This window comes from Sarcophilus harrisii, chromosome 4 (assembly GCF_902635505.1).
Source record: "Sarcophilus harrisii chromosome 4, mSarHar1.11, whole genome shotgun sequence".
Classification (NCBI taxonomy): domain Eukaryota; kingdom Metazoa; phylum Chordata; class Mammalia; order Dasyuromorphia; family Dasyuridae; genus Sarcophilus; species Sarcophilus harrisii.
Window position 1 is genome coordinate 228,506,549 of NC_045429.1, and position 17,240 is coordinate 228,523,788.

Sequence of the window (17,240 nt, forward strand, 5' to 3'; positions counted from 1 at the left end):
AAGTACCACTACACACCTCTCAGATTGGCTAAGATGACTGGAAAAGATAATGATGAATGTTGGGGGGGAATGTGGGAAAACTATACTTTGTTGGTGGAGTTGTGAACTGGTCCAACCATTCTGGAGAGCCTTCTGGAACTATACCCAAAGGGCTTTCAAACTGTGCATATCCTTTGATCAAGCATTGTCTCTACTAGGCTTATATTCCAAAGAAATCTTAAAGAAGGGAAAGGGACCTACTTGTACAAAAATGTTTGTGGCAGCCCTTTTTGTAGTGGCAAAAAACTGGGAACTGAGTGGATGCCCATCAGTTGGGGAATGGCTGAATAAGCTATGGTATGTGAATGTTAGGGAATATTATTGTTCTGTAAGAAACAATCAGCTGGATGATTTCAGAGAGGCCTGGGGAGACTTGCATGAATTAATGCTAAGTGAAATGAGCAGAACCAGGAGATCATTGTACAGGACAATAGCAAGATTATATGATGATCAATTCTGATGAATGGAGCTCTTTTCAACAATGAGATGATTGAGGCCAGTTCCAATGATCTTGTAATGAAGAAAGCCACACTCAGAGCTAGTAGACTATAGGAAGTGAGTATAAATCACAACATAGCATTTTCATACTTTTTGTTGTTTGCTTGTATTTTGTTTTCTTTCTCATTTTTTTTCCTTTTTGATCTGATTTTTCTTGTGCAGCATAATAATTGTGTAAATATGTATACGTATATTGGATTTAACATATTTTTTAACATGTTTAACATATATTGGATTACTTGTCATCTGGGGAGTGGTTGAAGGAGGAAAATTTGGAAGGAGGTTTTGCAAGGGTCAGTGTTGAAAAATTATCCATGAAGGTTTTAAAAATAAAAAAACTTTAATTAAAAGAAAACCTTTAAAAAAAAAAAAAAGGAAGTAAGAAAATATATGAACACAGGATAAAAAATCAGATTCGGGAAGATAATAACAACCTTATTACCATAATGTGAACAAAATGAACACTAAAAAAGCCAACCAAATACTCTTAATCATTAATGTTGGTGCCAAAAAGCAAATAAGGAAGTATACCTTTCTTTCTAAAAAAAATAAGGTATATGAGTGTGGAATTTAGCATATACTGTGAGACAATATTATAGTCAGTTTTGCTTAGCTACTTTATTTTGTTTTAAAGGAGGATTCAAAGTGGGGGTAAGGTGAGGGCAGGGTATTGATATCCAGAAAATACTAAGGCATAAAAACAAAAGGCATCAGCAAAACATCTTTAAAAATAACAAAAGCAAACTAGTGTCTGGAGAGATAATACAGCCCTTAGAGGGCTAATTCTTAGTCATCTCTCTGCCGTCATTTTAGTGATTTTACTAATTTTGCCCCTTCTAGGTCTATTTGTTTGTATTTAAATGAAGTGGTCTCTAAATCCCTTATAATTGTTAACATTTTACACTGTTTAATCATTATTTTTCCAAATGATTACACATTGCAGGCATCTCCATGTCATTTTATAGATTTACCCAAATTAATAGAACCTTATGACATAGGTCTCAAAATGGTGAGACGAAGATCCATCCAAAGCATTGAGAAGAGAAGGCGCAAGGGGACATATGAGAGCTGCATTCAAGAATCTGAAGGGATGACCTGTGGAAGGAGGATTAGGCTTGTCCTGTTTGTTCCCAGAGAGAAAAACAAAAACAAAAGCCATGATCAAAGGGGTAAAAACTGAAATGGACAAATATAGGCATAATGCCAACAAAAAAAACTTCCTAATAATTCCTAGCTCCTAATCATAAAAGCTATTCAAAAGTGAATTGGGTTGCCTTAAAAGGTCATGGGTTCCTCTCACTGGAGAACTTCAGGCAGAGCCTGTATTTACATTATTCAGGTATGTTTTAGTCAATTTTTTTGTTTGTGTTTGAATAATTGGCTGCTGAGGTCCCTTTTAAATCACAAGTCTGTGATTTTTTAATTTAGATAAAAAGAAGAGTACCTTGGCTAGTTAGTTAACAGGTATTAATTAAATATTATCTCATTTTATTCTAATAACAGTCTTGGGTGGTAGATGCTATTTTTCCTATTCTACAGATGAGGAAACTGAGGCAGACAAAGGTTAAACGAATTGCTCAAAGTCCCACAGCTAATAATTGTCCTAGGCTGGATCTGCAATTCCTGACTGTACTTTGCCACCTGTTGCAACATAATAGAAAGTCCAAAGAAGAAAGAAAAAAGGGTTCAAATCCTTGCTCTGACATAATACTGGCTATGTATCCTCCAGACCATTATTTAATGTTTTGGTCCTCCAACCAATTCTCTAAAAATTATAAAATTATAAATAACCAATTTGCATTGATTAAAGGGGTTTTCCTCCCTGAGAGTTCCTTATATTAATGAAATCATGGATCTTTTTTTTTTTTTTTTTAATTAAAGGAAACGTTAGTAACATTGAAAGAAACTAGAATTCTGATTATTGATGAAATAGATTTTGGAGAAATGTTCATAAGTGATTTCCTTCTTTGCCAAAATTTTGATGTTTAGTCATTTTTCAGTTGTGTCTGACTCTTGTGACCCCATTTGGAGTTTTCTCGGCTGAAGTAGTTTGCCATTTCCTTCTCCAGGTTATCTTACAGATGACAAAACTGAAGTCAACAGTGATATGAGTCACATAACTGAGGACAGATATGAACTCATTAAGATAAGTCTTCCTAATTTTAGGTGTTGTACCCTATTCACTTTATTACCTAGCTGCCCTTGTCCAGGTTGACAGACTTTAATTATAGAACAAGGTCTAAGTTGTTAGACATCTATCAATCAATCAGTATAAATTTTTTAAGTGCTTACTAGTGTGAGTCACTATGCTAAGATCTAAGGATACAAAGGCAAAAAATTTAAAATTAAATATATATATATATATATATATATATATATACAGAGAGAGAGAGAGAGAGAGAGAGAGAGAGAGAGAGAGAGAGAGATTTGCCTTCAAAAAACATCTTATGAAGGGGGGAAAAGCATGTATATAAGGGAGTCTCAAGGGGAAAACAAACCTCTGTAGAAGGCGGCATCTACATTTTTAAGGGGTGAAGCTAAGAGAAAATATACCTGGCACAAGGAATATTCTTTGTTACATTTACACTTTCTTGTAGGGGGGAGAGGAAAATAATCACTGGAAAGTTATTACAATGTTTTTCTAAAAAAATTCACAAAAATAATACTTTTCTTCCATGATATTCACAGCCCCAGAATATTCTAGCTCCAATCCAAATTAGAATGAAAGCCACTAATGGCATATCTTAGAATATAAATCTTATACCACCTACATACCTGTCAGATTGGCTAAGATGACAGGAAAAAATAATGATGATTGTTGGAGGGGATGAGAGAAAACTGGGACATTGATGCATTGTTGGTGGAGTTGTGAACGAATCCAACCATTCTGGAGAGTAGTTTGGAATTATGCTCAAAAAGTTATCAAACTGTGCATACCCTTTGTTCCAGCAGTGTTACTACTGGGCTTATATCCCAAAGAGATTATAAAGAAGGGAAAGGGACCTGTATGTGCACGAATGTTTGTGGCAGCCCTGTTTGTAGTGGCTAGAAACTGGAAATTGAATGGATGCCCATCAGTTGGAGAATGGTTGAATAAATTGTGGTATATGAAAATTATGGAATATTATTGTTCTGTAAGAAATGACCAACAGGATGATTTCAGAAAGGCCTGGAGGGAGACTTACACGAACTGATGCTGAGTGAAATGAGCAGGACCAGGAGATCATTATATACTTCAACAACAATACTATATGATGACCAGTTCTGATGGACCTGGCCATCCTCAGCAATGAGATCAACCAAATCATTTCCAATGGAGCAGTAATGAACTGAACCAGCTACGCCCAGAGAAAGAACTCTGGGTGATGACTAAAAACCATTACATTGAATTCCCAATCCCTATACTTATGCCCACCTGCATTTTTGATTTCCTTCACAAGCTAATTGTACAGTATTTCAGAGTCTGATTCTTTTTGTACAGCAAAATAACAGTTTGGTCATGTATACTTATTGTGTATCTAATTTATATTTTAATATACTTAACATCTACTGGTCATCCTGCCATCTGGGGGAGGGGATGGGGGGTAAAAGATGAAAAATTGGAACAAGAGGTTTGACAATTGTTAATGCTGTAAAGTTACCCATACATATAACCTGTAAATAAAAGGCTATTAAATTAAAAAAAAAAAGAATATAAATCTTAGCTTTAAGTCAAATTCTAATGTTCATTATTACTCAAAGAATTGTTTTAACCCGTGACCTCTAACATAGTAGTGCGCATAAAGGAGGCATCCAAAAAAGACTGCATCGAGTTATAAAACTTTAATTACTATTGGGCAACCATTAGATACCCAGTAGTAATTAAACTATTACAGAAGAACCTTGATTAAATTGAGAATGCTTAGGGAATGGACTGTTCTAACTAAATTAGTTTTCTGGTTACCTAAGGGTTAAACATAATCGCTTTTTGTTTGAATCTTATCAAGAATTTTTCTAAAATTTCACCTTCCTATTTTAGTAGTATATCCTAAATAGAATTTAGAGTTTCTTTGATAATTAAGAATTTGCAGTGTTACTGGGTCATATTTTTGAATCACAATTATGTCCTACCACATTACAGCTCCAACAGTAAGCTAAGAGAAATAAAAGAAAACTAAATCTGCATGTATATGAGTGGATGTATATGTAAATTTGACATCAACTTGTTTTGTTCCCATTTGATTTTTTGCAAAAATTATATATAAAAATTCCACTTAAGAGAAACAAGGTGGCTTAATGGGAAAAGAGAATGGGAAAAATCTGGGTTTAAGTCCTTGCCTTTGTAACATGATGACTACTTGACCATAGGTAATTTACTTAGTCTCTCACGGGCCCAGGCAATTCTATAAGATTAAGTTGAAGAGAAGGTAATGACCTTTGCATTTGCTATACCAATGAAATTACAAGTCTGGGTTTTTTAGGTTTTTTTTTTTTTTTTATTCTAGTTAATGAGTTTTAGTTCATTGAAATGTCATAAAGCCTACTGGAGGCCATCTTTCAATAATTATCCTAATATACATAATTAAGCAGAAAGAATACTTCCAATGTACACAGAAATTTCATGAATGAGAAAAAAAAAAACTTGTACTTACTTTGACATAAGAGGACAGAGAATAAACATTTATTAAGTGCCTGAGCCAAGTACTGTGCTAAGTACTTTACAAATATTATCTCATGTAATCCTCACAACAACCTGAAGTAGTATTATTATTTCCATTTTATAGTTGAGGAAACTAAGGCAAACATAAGTTTCTTGACCAAGATCATACTAACACTATTTTATTTTATTTTGTTTAGCATTTTACTGGTGTCTTCCTCTGTTGGGGAACAGTATATTATCACTGAAAATGTTGCACAATTTCCCGTTGGAATTAATTCAGTCTGCTTTCCTTCTCTGTTCATTTCTGGATCTAGTTCATTGTCCCCAGATTCTATTCAAGAGATGTACTAATGGACAAAGGCCACAAGTTGCCTATCCAAATGAGTATCAATATATTCTTTTTATCTACTTTTTTTTTTTTCCCTTGTGTGGAGTACTTAATGGATCTCATTTGATTATCTGTGATCTCAGTCAGGAGGCCTCCTACAGTCTGGGGCTTGATTTAATCAGCACAATGTCATCTGCAAGTAGGAGCAACTGGAGAATTTCACCACTGATAAGGAGTTACTCTTCTATTTGAAAAATGTACAAGTTATCTCCACAACAACAGTAAATATCTCTTAGGAGCACAGAGTACAGAATCTTGAACTCTATACACAATTGTCTCTATAGTTGCATCTACCAAGGAATCTTGCATTAGGTTAAAATATGCATGGGAGTTAACTTGTTAGTGATGCCATATGGTTCCAAATCATGGGAACATCACAATCTTCAAAACATCAAAACTAGGTAACCCAAAACACAATCAAGAAAGATATAATTTAAGTAGGCCATAGTAAAAGTTCATGATGAAATAAAGTATAAAGATGACAGAACATAAAATGTTGATTACATAAAAATTAAAAATTTGCACAACCAAAATTAATGCGGCTAAAATTAGAAAAGAAACTAGCAACCAGGAAAAGGATATTTGCAGCAATTTTTTTTCTGACAGAAGACATTTTCAAGATGCATAGGGAACCAATTCAAAATTATAATAAGAGTCCTTCACCAACTGATATATGGTCCAAGGATATAAATTGGCAGTTCTCAAAAGATCCTTAAGTAGTTTGGGCGGGCCCCATCCGAATGGGACTCTTTCTTCAGTTTAGTCTATAAATGTTCCCAGTTTGCATAAGACTCTTATCAAAGAAGTAGGAATCTAGTCCTTGCTTCCTTCATTAACGTTTGGGGTGACCCGAGAAATAGCCAAATAAAAGGGAGAAAACCTGATTGAGATGGCTTATGTTTTTCTTGTTAAGAATGTTAGCAACTGATGACCAGTTCTGATGGATCAGGCCATCCTCAGCAACGAGATCAACCAAATCATTTCTAATGGAGCAGTAATGAACTGAGCTAGCTATGCCCAGAAAAATAACTCTGGGAGATGACTAAAAACCATTACATTAAATTCCCAATCCCTATATTTATGCACACATGCATTTTTGATTTCCTTCACAAGCTAATTGTACAATAATTCAGAGTCTGATTCTTTTTGTACAGCAAAATAATGTTTTGGTCATGTATACTTATTGTGTATCTAAGTTATATTTTAATATATTTAACATCTACTGGTCATCCTGCCATCTAGGGGAGGGGGTGGGGGGTGGGGGGGTAAGAGGTGAAAAATTGGAACAAGAGGTTTGGCAATTGTTAATGCTGTAAAGTTACCCATGTATAAATCCTGTAAATAAAAGGCTATTAAATATTTAAAAAAAAAAAAAAAAAAAAAAAAAAGAATGTTAGCAACTGAGACATTCCTTAGGAGTCAGAAGTATGTGACTGACCACATCTGAGGGCTGGTCCACTGCTTTTCTCAATGTGAGGAAGTGAGAATTTTTATTCTAGCTCCTCATTAAAATATCTACCAATCAGAATTGCCACGGGAGGTCCCAACGATATAGTGCCAAGCCAATTAGAAGGAAGGTAACATGTAAGTATAAAAGACTTGGTCAGCTCTCACTCAAAGTTTTTGGTGAAAATAGTGGCACCTTATGAGCTTCCTTTGTTACCAGGCCACACGGCCCTCAGAGAAGTGCCATAGTCTGCTTCTGTTAAATAGGGAAATTGAGGCAAACAGAGGTGAGGTGGCTAGGCCAGTGTTACCCAGCTAATTAAGTATTTAGAGGCCAAATCTGAACTCCTTTCAGTCTACACATATTGGTTTATCTACTTAGCCACCAGCTCTGTTTTAAAGGAAAAGGACTAAAATCACACAGGTTAAAAAAAAAAAAAAAAATGAGTTGTAATCTGCACTGGTACAGCCTATCCCAGGTCCAGGGAATTATCCAAGGTATAAAAAGTATGTGTTTTTATTCACAGGCATTGTATCAGTATCGGTTTATCACATAAAATTGAGCTACTTCTTGTCCAGAAAAGTTACTTCTATTTATCCAGGTACTAATCTTCTGCTTTTCATGCTATTAAATCCAAGAGGACAGAGAGCTATTTCCACATCCATTTTTTTTTTTTTTTTGATCGATAGGAATTTGAAACATATTGTGACTATCATCCTCTATATCCAAGTCTAGTCTAATAATTTGATCTGGCTTGTGAGAAAGGTTCTTTCATGATCTTTGCCTAGCACAGTGCCTGGCACAAAATAGGTGTTTAATAAAATTGTTGGTTGATTAACTGATTTACTTTCCTCTGATCTGAGAGTTCTATAACAATGTTGAGAGATGCTTCCTACCAAGTTCCTTCTAATAACACCTGTATCCCCTTCTAATGAAAAAGTAAATAACTTCCAAAAGACCCAGGGGTACAGGAAGCCCTCTGAAGACCAGCTTAGTTCTAGGCTATCCTGATAGATTCAAATCAATTTCCAAATAAGCTTTTAGTATTCCTGCATTGAAACTGATCTAGGAGAATGTCCTAGAAGAGAACCAATGATGCAGTAGAGCACCATTTGACTAGATTTTTATTCTTTGATGTTTAGCATGTTGATTGAACACATAATGAACCTAAAAGGAAAAAAATGAATTATGCTCTTCCAAACTTTTGTGAATTAATCCAACTAATCCAATAACTATGGCTACTGTAACTATTACTGGGAATAATAGTCTTGATGGTATCAATCAGGAGGGACCTATTAATGGAACAAGTCCACAATAAAATCTTAGCACTGTTATAAATTCCTTCTACAAGCTGTGTGAGCTATGTGAAGCAGGTTTCCTGCTTTCCTGGACTATGATGCATTAAGATCAGCCAAAAGTACTGAAGAGAAAGGTTCAATGTCAAGTCCCTGAACTTCAGTTGGAAGGTAAACAAAAAACAATTATGTAGAGTCAGTAGTGTTTTCTTTTCCCCAAAATTTTAATGAGCACTCAATGTGACCCAGCAAGAGAAAGAGGCAAACTCATCATAAAGTTTATAACTTGGGGATCTAACGCCATTTTCCCTTTGAGTTTTAAGCAATCAAAATGTAAAGTGAATCACATAAAAAAGCAAATTAATAAAATTTGTACTGTGTATTTGAATCAATAAAAGTTGGTTCATATTTTTAACTAAACCATCCTACATTCAAAATTAAAGTCAGAACAAAACATGTCCTTTTGAAAAGTATTTTATAAATGAGAAAGAAAAAATTTCATCTGCAATTAGAACTTAGAGGTCAAGTCTGCTGAAGGTTAACAGCTGAACAAATACTCCCTGTGACACCTTTAAAAATTCAGCTTTGTCCAGTGAGATAACTTAATCATAACTACAGCTTAGTCAGGACTTTTTAATTTTCACTGATAAAAATGAAATTTAATTGTTACTTTGCAACTATAGAAATTCTCTTTTCAAAAATTTTTATACTTGACTTTAAACGGAAAAAACAAATAAACACTTAAAACTATTTATAACTGAAAATTATTTTACATGTATAACATCTGCATTTATTATTAGGAATAGTACTCCTTTGATGTTTCCCTTCAGATTTTGTCATTGCATCATTGGCACTAAATATAATATGTTTTACAAAGCAGGTGCTTAGGAGATTTTTGTTAAATTACAGGGTAGTGACAAGTTCCTGAGCTTCAGGTTGTCGTGTAAAGTAAACAAAAACAGCTGTGCAGAATCAATAGAGTTTTCTTATTTTTTTTTCTCAGTAATATTTTATTTTTCAAGATACATGTAAAGATACTTTCCAACATTCATTTTTGTAAGATTTTGTGTTCCAAATTTTTCTCTGTCCTTTATCTCCTTCCTCTTCAAGACAACAATCTGATATGTTAAACATATGCAATCCTCTTAAACATATTTCCATATAATAGTGTTTTCTTTTGCCTAAAATTTTAATATTCAAATGATAAAGGATCATAGATCAAGAATTATAAAGGATCTCAAAGATCATTTGGTTTATTTTGTATATGAGAATACTGAGAACTAAAGAGGATAAACCAAAGTCACAAAGGTAGTAAAGGAAGCTGGTTCCAATCCCAAACCCTTTCCACTGTACCTACTGCATATTTTTTTCTCTTAAATAATCATAGTATGCATAGTGTTCTAAAACTGCTTTATTTACATTATGTTAAGTCATCACATTCTTTCCATATTATCAATTGTTAAACCAGTTCTTGCCTCATCCACCTATGAAAACAGATAAGCATTCATATTACTCACTTATACTTCAAGATTGATTGATTGTAGTTTAATATGAATGAGTTTCAAAGTTTCAATTATACCAGTACATAAATTTTAAGCCATTTCTTTTATTTCCCCATAAAACAACCATTCCTGAAGCTTCTTCATGATGTTGAGATGGCTCTGGATCTTCAAAAAGCTTTGGGTACTACCAGGTTGGAAAGGATTCAAATAAAAGACAGATGGTAGATTGAATGTACATATTGTTTGAAGAACAATTTATTTAAGCTTGGAAAGGTTCATTACCATAGCTGATGAATTTTAGGGGTATAACAGACTCTCAAAGACCACCTTCTTCCAGAGAAAGGCAGTGACATATACTTCATTGATCAATCACAGATACCTGATATACTGAGGTATCTGTCATTACAGACTTTGACCCCAATTAAAATTTTTCTGTAGCAGAAAGGAAATTATTTTTCTCCCTAGAGAAATCTCTGTAATTCCTATTTTTTTAAAATTACAATTGATGTATTAGTATCTAGAAGCAAATACCCATAACAGCCAATCTAGAAAGTATTCCTAGGCCTGGTCTATCGTTTCTACCTTAGATTGTGAAGTTTCTGACAAAGAAATGTGTCTTTATGACATGTCCTTTTTATTAGCAGAAGTATTAATTTACACAGTTTAATAGTAAGTACCATAAGGACAAAAGATAGAAGCAGAGGATTCAAAGCTGAATGGGACCTTAGAATCACCTGAGCCAACTTTCTCCTTTTACAGATGAGACTAATGAGGTAAAAAAGGCTAAGTGATTTAGTGAAGGTTACTCAGATACCAAACAGCCAAGCCAGGTAACAACTCAAGGTCTTGTGACTACATATTCAGTGCTTTCCACACTCTACAAATTCACATACTCTGATTTATTGGTATTCTCTTCCATTCTACCCTGACCATTCTACGCAATAGCATTTAGTATAGTGCTATACATAAAGTAAGGAGAAGAAAGATTTTTTGAATGATTACTATTGCAACTTCCTCCTTTGAATTTTAAAAAAGCCTATTAATATTACCTTTTCAGATACTTTAAGGCCTCCATTTTCTGGGGAGAACTGAGGTTGTCACTTTCTCAGATCTATCTTAAGCTATTTATACTTCACTTAACATGCTCTAAAGAACAGAAGGGATCAAGCATTTATTAAGTACCCACTATGTGCCAGGTACTGTGCCAAGAGCTTGACAATATCTTCTCATTTTACTTACCCAACAGCACTGAGATAAGTGTGATATTATTGTCTTCATTTGACAGTTAAGGACCCCAAAGCAGTTAGAAGTTAAGTGACTTGCCCAATGTCCCATACCTTGAGTTTTCTTGATTCCAGGACCAGTACAGGTCCAATATTTAAATGAATGGCCACTTATTAGGATTATGCCAACTTTCATTTACATAATATATATACCATTTTCAAATATATACAATATCACAGAATATTTTATTATTTCACAGTGAAATAGGTTTTGTCAATGTTAAGAGTGCATGCATGTGTGTACATAAACAACAGCACATTGGATAAATTATAACTATAAATGTATATTTTATGTGTATATGTGCAAATATATACACATCTAAATTCACATAAAGCAATATAATATATATCTGCATATATGTATATTATATATGCTATATATAATATATCAAATGTATGTATATGCACAATATAAAATTAAAGTTACAATTTATCCATTGTGCCACTCTGGTCTGAACTGCCTGTATATATGTCACATTCTCCCCCAACTTTTACTAGATTATATATTTCAAGAAGGCAGGTATCTCCTGCCTCATGTCTCATAAGCACATACAATGTCTCTTCAATTCCATTTCCTCTAGAGGTCAATATACATCAAATCCCTCTGGGACAGATGATCCCTTAGGGATGGATAGGAGAATCCAATGGGATTCCCTCTCCCCAAATCTCTTGACAATGGAACTCAGAGTCTGGAGCCTCAGGGAAATGACGGAATTGCCTAAAGTCACACGAATTAGAATAGGGTGCAAGAATTTTAACTTGCAATCATTGTTCAAAGTTAAGCCTGGTCAGTCCAATTTTGTTTTGTTTTGTTTTGTTTTGTTTCTGTTGTGGCATTATCAGTGTGAGGATTCCCAGTACCAAGAAATTCCTCCATTGACACAGATAAACTCATCTGCAATTTATCAAGTTGGAAAGATGTTTGGGGGCATTGAAAGCTTAATTATCTTGCTCAAAAATGACATAACTAGTATATGTCAGAGGCCAGATTTGAAAGTAGGTCTTCTTGATACCAAGCAAACTCTCTATTCACCAAGCCACAATGCTTCTCTTTTTAAGCAGCCCCTGATAAATTACTTACTTGGCTCAATCTAGTTCTAATTCTGTTCTTACCTCAGCTATCTAAGATTCTGCCAAAGCCAAACTGACTTACAGAGCCAACTATTTATTTTTCCACAGTCCAATCATGGTAAGATCATGTCATTTTTGTTCATTTGGGACAACTAAGACTGTGTGTGTGTGTGTGTGTGTATATGTATATATATATATATATATATATATATATATATATATATATACTCTTTTCTGGAAAGAACTGAAACTTCTAGGTTTTACTAAGAATGAAACTGTGAATATGATCACTATGTTTATTTGAGTGGGAGAAACTGGGCTTTATTTCCACGCTTAATAACTAGTAGGAGAGCAATAAGGCCCTATTAACTTTGCCCAGCCAGATGACCCAGGTGACCTAAATGAAATCTATAAACAGCTCATTATTTCTTGGAATAATTATTAATTCCTGTATTTGGGTACAGTCTCCAGAATTACCAAAAAATCAGTATTGAATTATTCAGAAAAAGTGAACTACTGGTTAATGGGATAGGATGTTACAGTTAGGCAGCCTCAATGAAAGTCTATTGTTTGAAACCTGAAAAGAATCAGTGTTTATACAGAAGTCCATTGAAATGGATAATTAGTTTTCATTAGCTGTGAGTATGCAACTGCTAAGTATTTCTAACTGCTCATGCCAAGCTCTGTTAGAATACCTGTAAGGCATTATATTGAACAGAACACAGATGCCACAGAGTTAAACACTAAAGAAAAGAAATAAATGTACTTTAAGGACCTATCTACACAAAATAATGGACTTTATTCAGGAAATTATCCAGATCCAGTCAATTCAGAAAGAAGAAAAGACTCAGTGGGGGAAAGAGAGCTGGCCTTAAGCACTGAAAGGGATGTAATGAGGAAGAGTAAGATTAGACTTTTAGCCTCAGTGGGAAGAACAAGGACAAATGGGTGAAAGTTACAAAGCAGCAGATTAGGCCTGATACAAGGAAAAACTTTGCTAGTGGAAAGGTCTACCTCTGGAAGCACTGGCTTATACTTCACAAGTAGAAGCTTAAGTGACCACTTATCAACTATCTGGCAGTGGAAATTCTTTGGAGGGTATGGATTAGGCTAGATCAGTGGTTCTCAAGGTCCAGGGAAGCTGAAGGTTTCCAAGACCCTTCCTTTCATGGAGTTCACATTTCAAAACTATTTTCATAAACTAATACATTTTAATTTCTACTACAGTAAATAGAGATAGATATAATCCTCATAAACAAAAGTTCTTAGTAAAGGATCCTCAATTTTTAAGAACATAAAAAGTTTGAGAACCACTAGCCTGGATGATCCCTAAAGTCCCTTCCATCTCTATGATTCATGATTCAAAGGATGAATGTTAGAGTTTATAAGAGATCTTGAGGTCATCCAGTCATAGCCCTTCATTCTAAATATTCCCTAGCTTGAATTTAAAAACTCCAAGGGCCCAGAGGGGTGAAGCAATTTGTCCAGTACAGGGCATCACTGAGTGGCAAGACAAGGATGAGAACTTAGATCTCCTAATTCCCAGTCCAGTGTTCTTTTCAATGAAAAGAAATGGTTTTTCTTTTGTTTGTTTTTTTGTTTTTTTAAAGAGAGAAAGAAAGATTTGGTCATACAGAACTACTTTGATTTGCATTCCCCATGAATCCAGTTATTAATATGACACGTTAATTCCTGACAATCAGGCCTGGGCCTAGCCTGAGTCTCTAGAGGACATTACTTCCCTTCCTTCAGTAAATAAAAATTCATGAACAGAAATATTAAAGCACAGGAGGCAGGGATAAAAATGAAAGCCTTCTAACGTCCCCAGTGAAGGATACATTTAGACAACCATTGTCACTCCTAAGACAGACTCTTCTCAGAAACATGATTTGTGACTTAATGGGGAAATTTATAGTAAGTAGGTATGACTAAGCAGCAACAAAACAAACAAAACTACAAAAACCTCACACAGACCTCCTTAGCCAAAATGATAACTTCTCACCATTTTTCTCTGGGCAAATGCCTCAGTATTCTGGAGTTTTCTCTTGTAATTAAAATGCTTATGATGGTTTAGAAGCCATCATAGTCTATATTTAATTCCACCAATCCCTTTGGAAAAGAATCCACTATAAAATTACTTCACCCAAGTACAGGGCAAGAAATTAGTGAAACCCCTTCATTTCTTTAGGCATGTTAAGATTCTTGTCTTAATGAAGCATTTATTAATATTAGGATGTTTATAAACTTAATATGAACTTTAACTGCCCATTCAAGAAATTTAAATTGCAATAACTCTAGTACAGATTACTCCTGCAGTATGAGATGTCAACTCAATTTTTTTAAAGGAAAACTCTCTGGCTATTTAAATGAGACTTGCTCTCTCCTCACTGCCTTTATCCCAAGGCTAAAACATAGAGTAACAACTATCTCCAAATAGCAGCTAATATATATATAGCATATGTGCAAACCCTATCTCTATTATTTAATACCTGGGTAACTTTGAACAAATTTTTCATACCTCTGGATCTGTTTCTTCACCTGTAAAGTGAAGAAATTTGGATTCCAAAACCTCCAAGTCTTTCCCAGTCTTAAATCTATGATACTTTGGGTGTGGAACACTATCAGTTATGGTTAATGTGTTGCTAAGTTTCCCTGAGGTTTTTTTTTTTTCCCTTTTTCCTTGTTATAAGGGATCACTCTGAGTAAGGGAGGGAGAAGAAAAATATTTTGGAAATAAAGGTATTGGAAAAACAAATTATATCTACCTCTCTATATAGATTTATTTTAAATCCTGTCTCTGGTATTCTTCTCTGTCACCTTGGGAAAGTCACTGTACCTCCCAGAAATTCAATTTCCTTATCTGTAACATGATATGGCTGGATTAGATCAAAGGTTCTTAACCTTTTTGTGTGTCAAGGAAGGAAATACTAAATCAAGATGTGAATTTATTTTTCCTTCTAATTTCACAAACTCCCTAAAATCTATTCAGAGATCCTTTGGAGGGTTCTGGACACCTAGACTAGATATTCTTTGAGATCCCTTCTAGCTCTAAATTCTAAATTACTAAGAAATAAATGTCCAGCATGGCCAGAGATAAATCAAGCAGGAATATGTAGCTGAAATAAACACTTATTACATTATTAGGTATCTCTAAAGGGAGGAACTACTTTTATGAGTGACCATTAAAAACTGACAGAGCAGGAAAAACCTGGTTTGCCTTTCTTTGTACCCAGACAAAGCTGGAGAAACATATTAGAGGAAGGTGGTGTGGAACAGAAGGGAGGAGGTACTTCCATTTAAATGTTTCCTTTGGGAGCTAAATTTAAAAACAAAACAATGGATGTGGCATAGCCAATGAAAAAGTGGTTAAAAGACTCAAGATGCAAACGAGAACACTAGAAAAAAGAAAATTTTCTCTGATGTGCTCCCAAAAGGCATTGCCAAGAGGCATTGTTCACCCTTCTGTCTCTCACCCCCAATTCCTGAGTGCCATACAGTCCAAGACTGTGATCTCCAAGCATTGGGTTTCAGATCAGTGGACTTGGATAACTTACTACTTTAGTATGACCTTGGCCAAGTCAATTCATCCCAGTGATGGGGGTGGGAAAGATCATCCCTAAAGTCCATTCTAGCTCTAAATCTAGGAATTAGGGTGTTGATTGGAGTCAGGGAAGAGGAGAACCAATAGCCATCTTCGTCTTCCCCTCTAGAAGGAATTCTGATTCAGAGGTAGAAAACCTGTGTTGCAAACTCTCCCATGTCTCTTATTCCCTGAGGGACTATGGATATTTACCTTGATGGACCTCAGTTTCTTCATCTGCCAGGCATATGATGATTAATAAATGCTTGATGATTGACTAGGGAGTCGTATTAGATCCAGTTTTAACTCTATGATATGATAATCAGATGGGAAGAAGAAAGGTTCCAAAAACTCGAAGAGAACTGCTTGGTCCCTTGTATTCAAGAGTGCTAAATTTGAAGTCAAAACTCCCGTAGTGTTCCCATTTTTTATCTAAGTAGAAAATATTTAAACCCAGTCCCTTAACCTTTTCTGGAACTCAGTTTCTTCATCTGTGAAAGGAAGGAATGGGACCGGATCATCTCCGAGATTCCTTACAGCTTTAAATGTATGACCCTATAGGTGGGTAAGGAATGAGGCAGGGGAACTCTCCTTCCTAGGGGGAAGAATGTGGGATTTGGAGTCAAATATCGATTCTTTGACGGACTCCCTGCCTGACCTTGGACGTGTCGTTTCCCTTTCTCTGGGCCTCTCAGTTTCCCTACCTGTAAACTGAGGGGAAGAGGCTGGACTTCACGACCCCCTCCTAGCTACAGACCCCGTTATCTTCTCCCAGACTGTAACCTCGGAGTGGGTTTATAGGTGGAGCTGCCAAGTTCCCACCTTCTCCTTCTCATTTGCAAAGTTTGACTCCCGCCCCGCCGGGAGCCGGGCTAGGGACCCATTACGGCCGGGGAACAGCCACGGTCTCCGGGGGTCCCCAGTGCGGGCAGGGCTGCTCCTCCTCACCCTCCAGCGCCCCTGCTTCACTCACCGCCACAAAGCCTGAGGAGGAGGCGATGAACACTCGGATAACCATCGTCTCACTTCATCCGCTGCCCCTTCCTTGAGAGGAGAACGGAGGGCTGAGAGCTGGACAGTCGGGGTTGGACCCCCCAGCGACTTCTCGCCCGGTGGGAGGCAGGGTGCGGACAGGTGAGACGGTGCTCCAACGGGAGGCGCGAGCGCGGGCTGAGGATGCGGAGCGGAACGAAGGCTGCAGCCTGACGTCTCAGAGGACTACGGGATCTGGCTCCGACCAGCGCCAGCCGGGAGATAAAAGCCCAGCTCCAGCCCCGCCGCCAGCCTAGGGAGAGACGCGGGAGGGGCGGGGGCGGCGAAGGAGGCGAGCCGCGCGGGCTGGCGGGACTTGTAGTTTGCCTCATTGCCTGAGAGGTGGGGAAGGAGGGTTTGCGCCAGGGTTGGTGGGGAGCAGTAAAAATTGATTTCAAAGGACAGTCAAAGAGAATTGTACTGGAAGGGACTTCGCTTGGTACTTGGCTTCTTTTTTTTTTTTTTG

At 36.2% G+C, this 17,240-nt stretch overlaps 1 protein-coding gene across 1 annotated transcript in view; it reads right to left on the reverse strand.

Annotated features, from left to right (window-relative positions):
* The window catches only part of SH3BGRL2 (SH3 domain binding glutamate rich protein like 2), a 93,066-nt gene extending 76,051 nt beyond the window's left edge, over nt 1–17,015 (reverse strand). Inside the window, exon 1 of the mRNA XM_003769228.4 lies at nt 16,716–17,015. Coding sequence (XP_003769276.1) covers nt 16,716–16,760 — 45 coding nt within the window. The 5' untranslated portion in view covers nt 16,761–17,015. The remainder of the gene's footprint in view (nt 1–16,715) is intronic.
* Between the last annotated feature and the right edge of the window lie 225 nt (nt 17,016–17,240).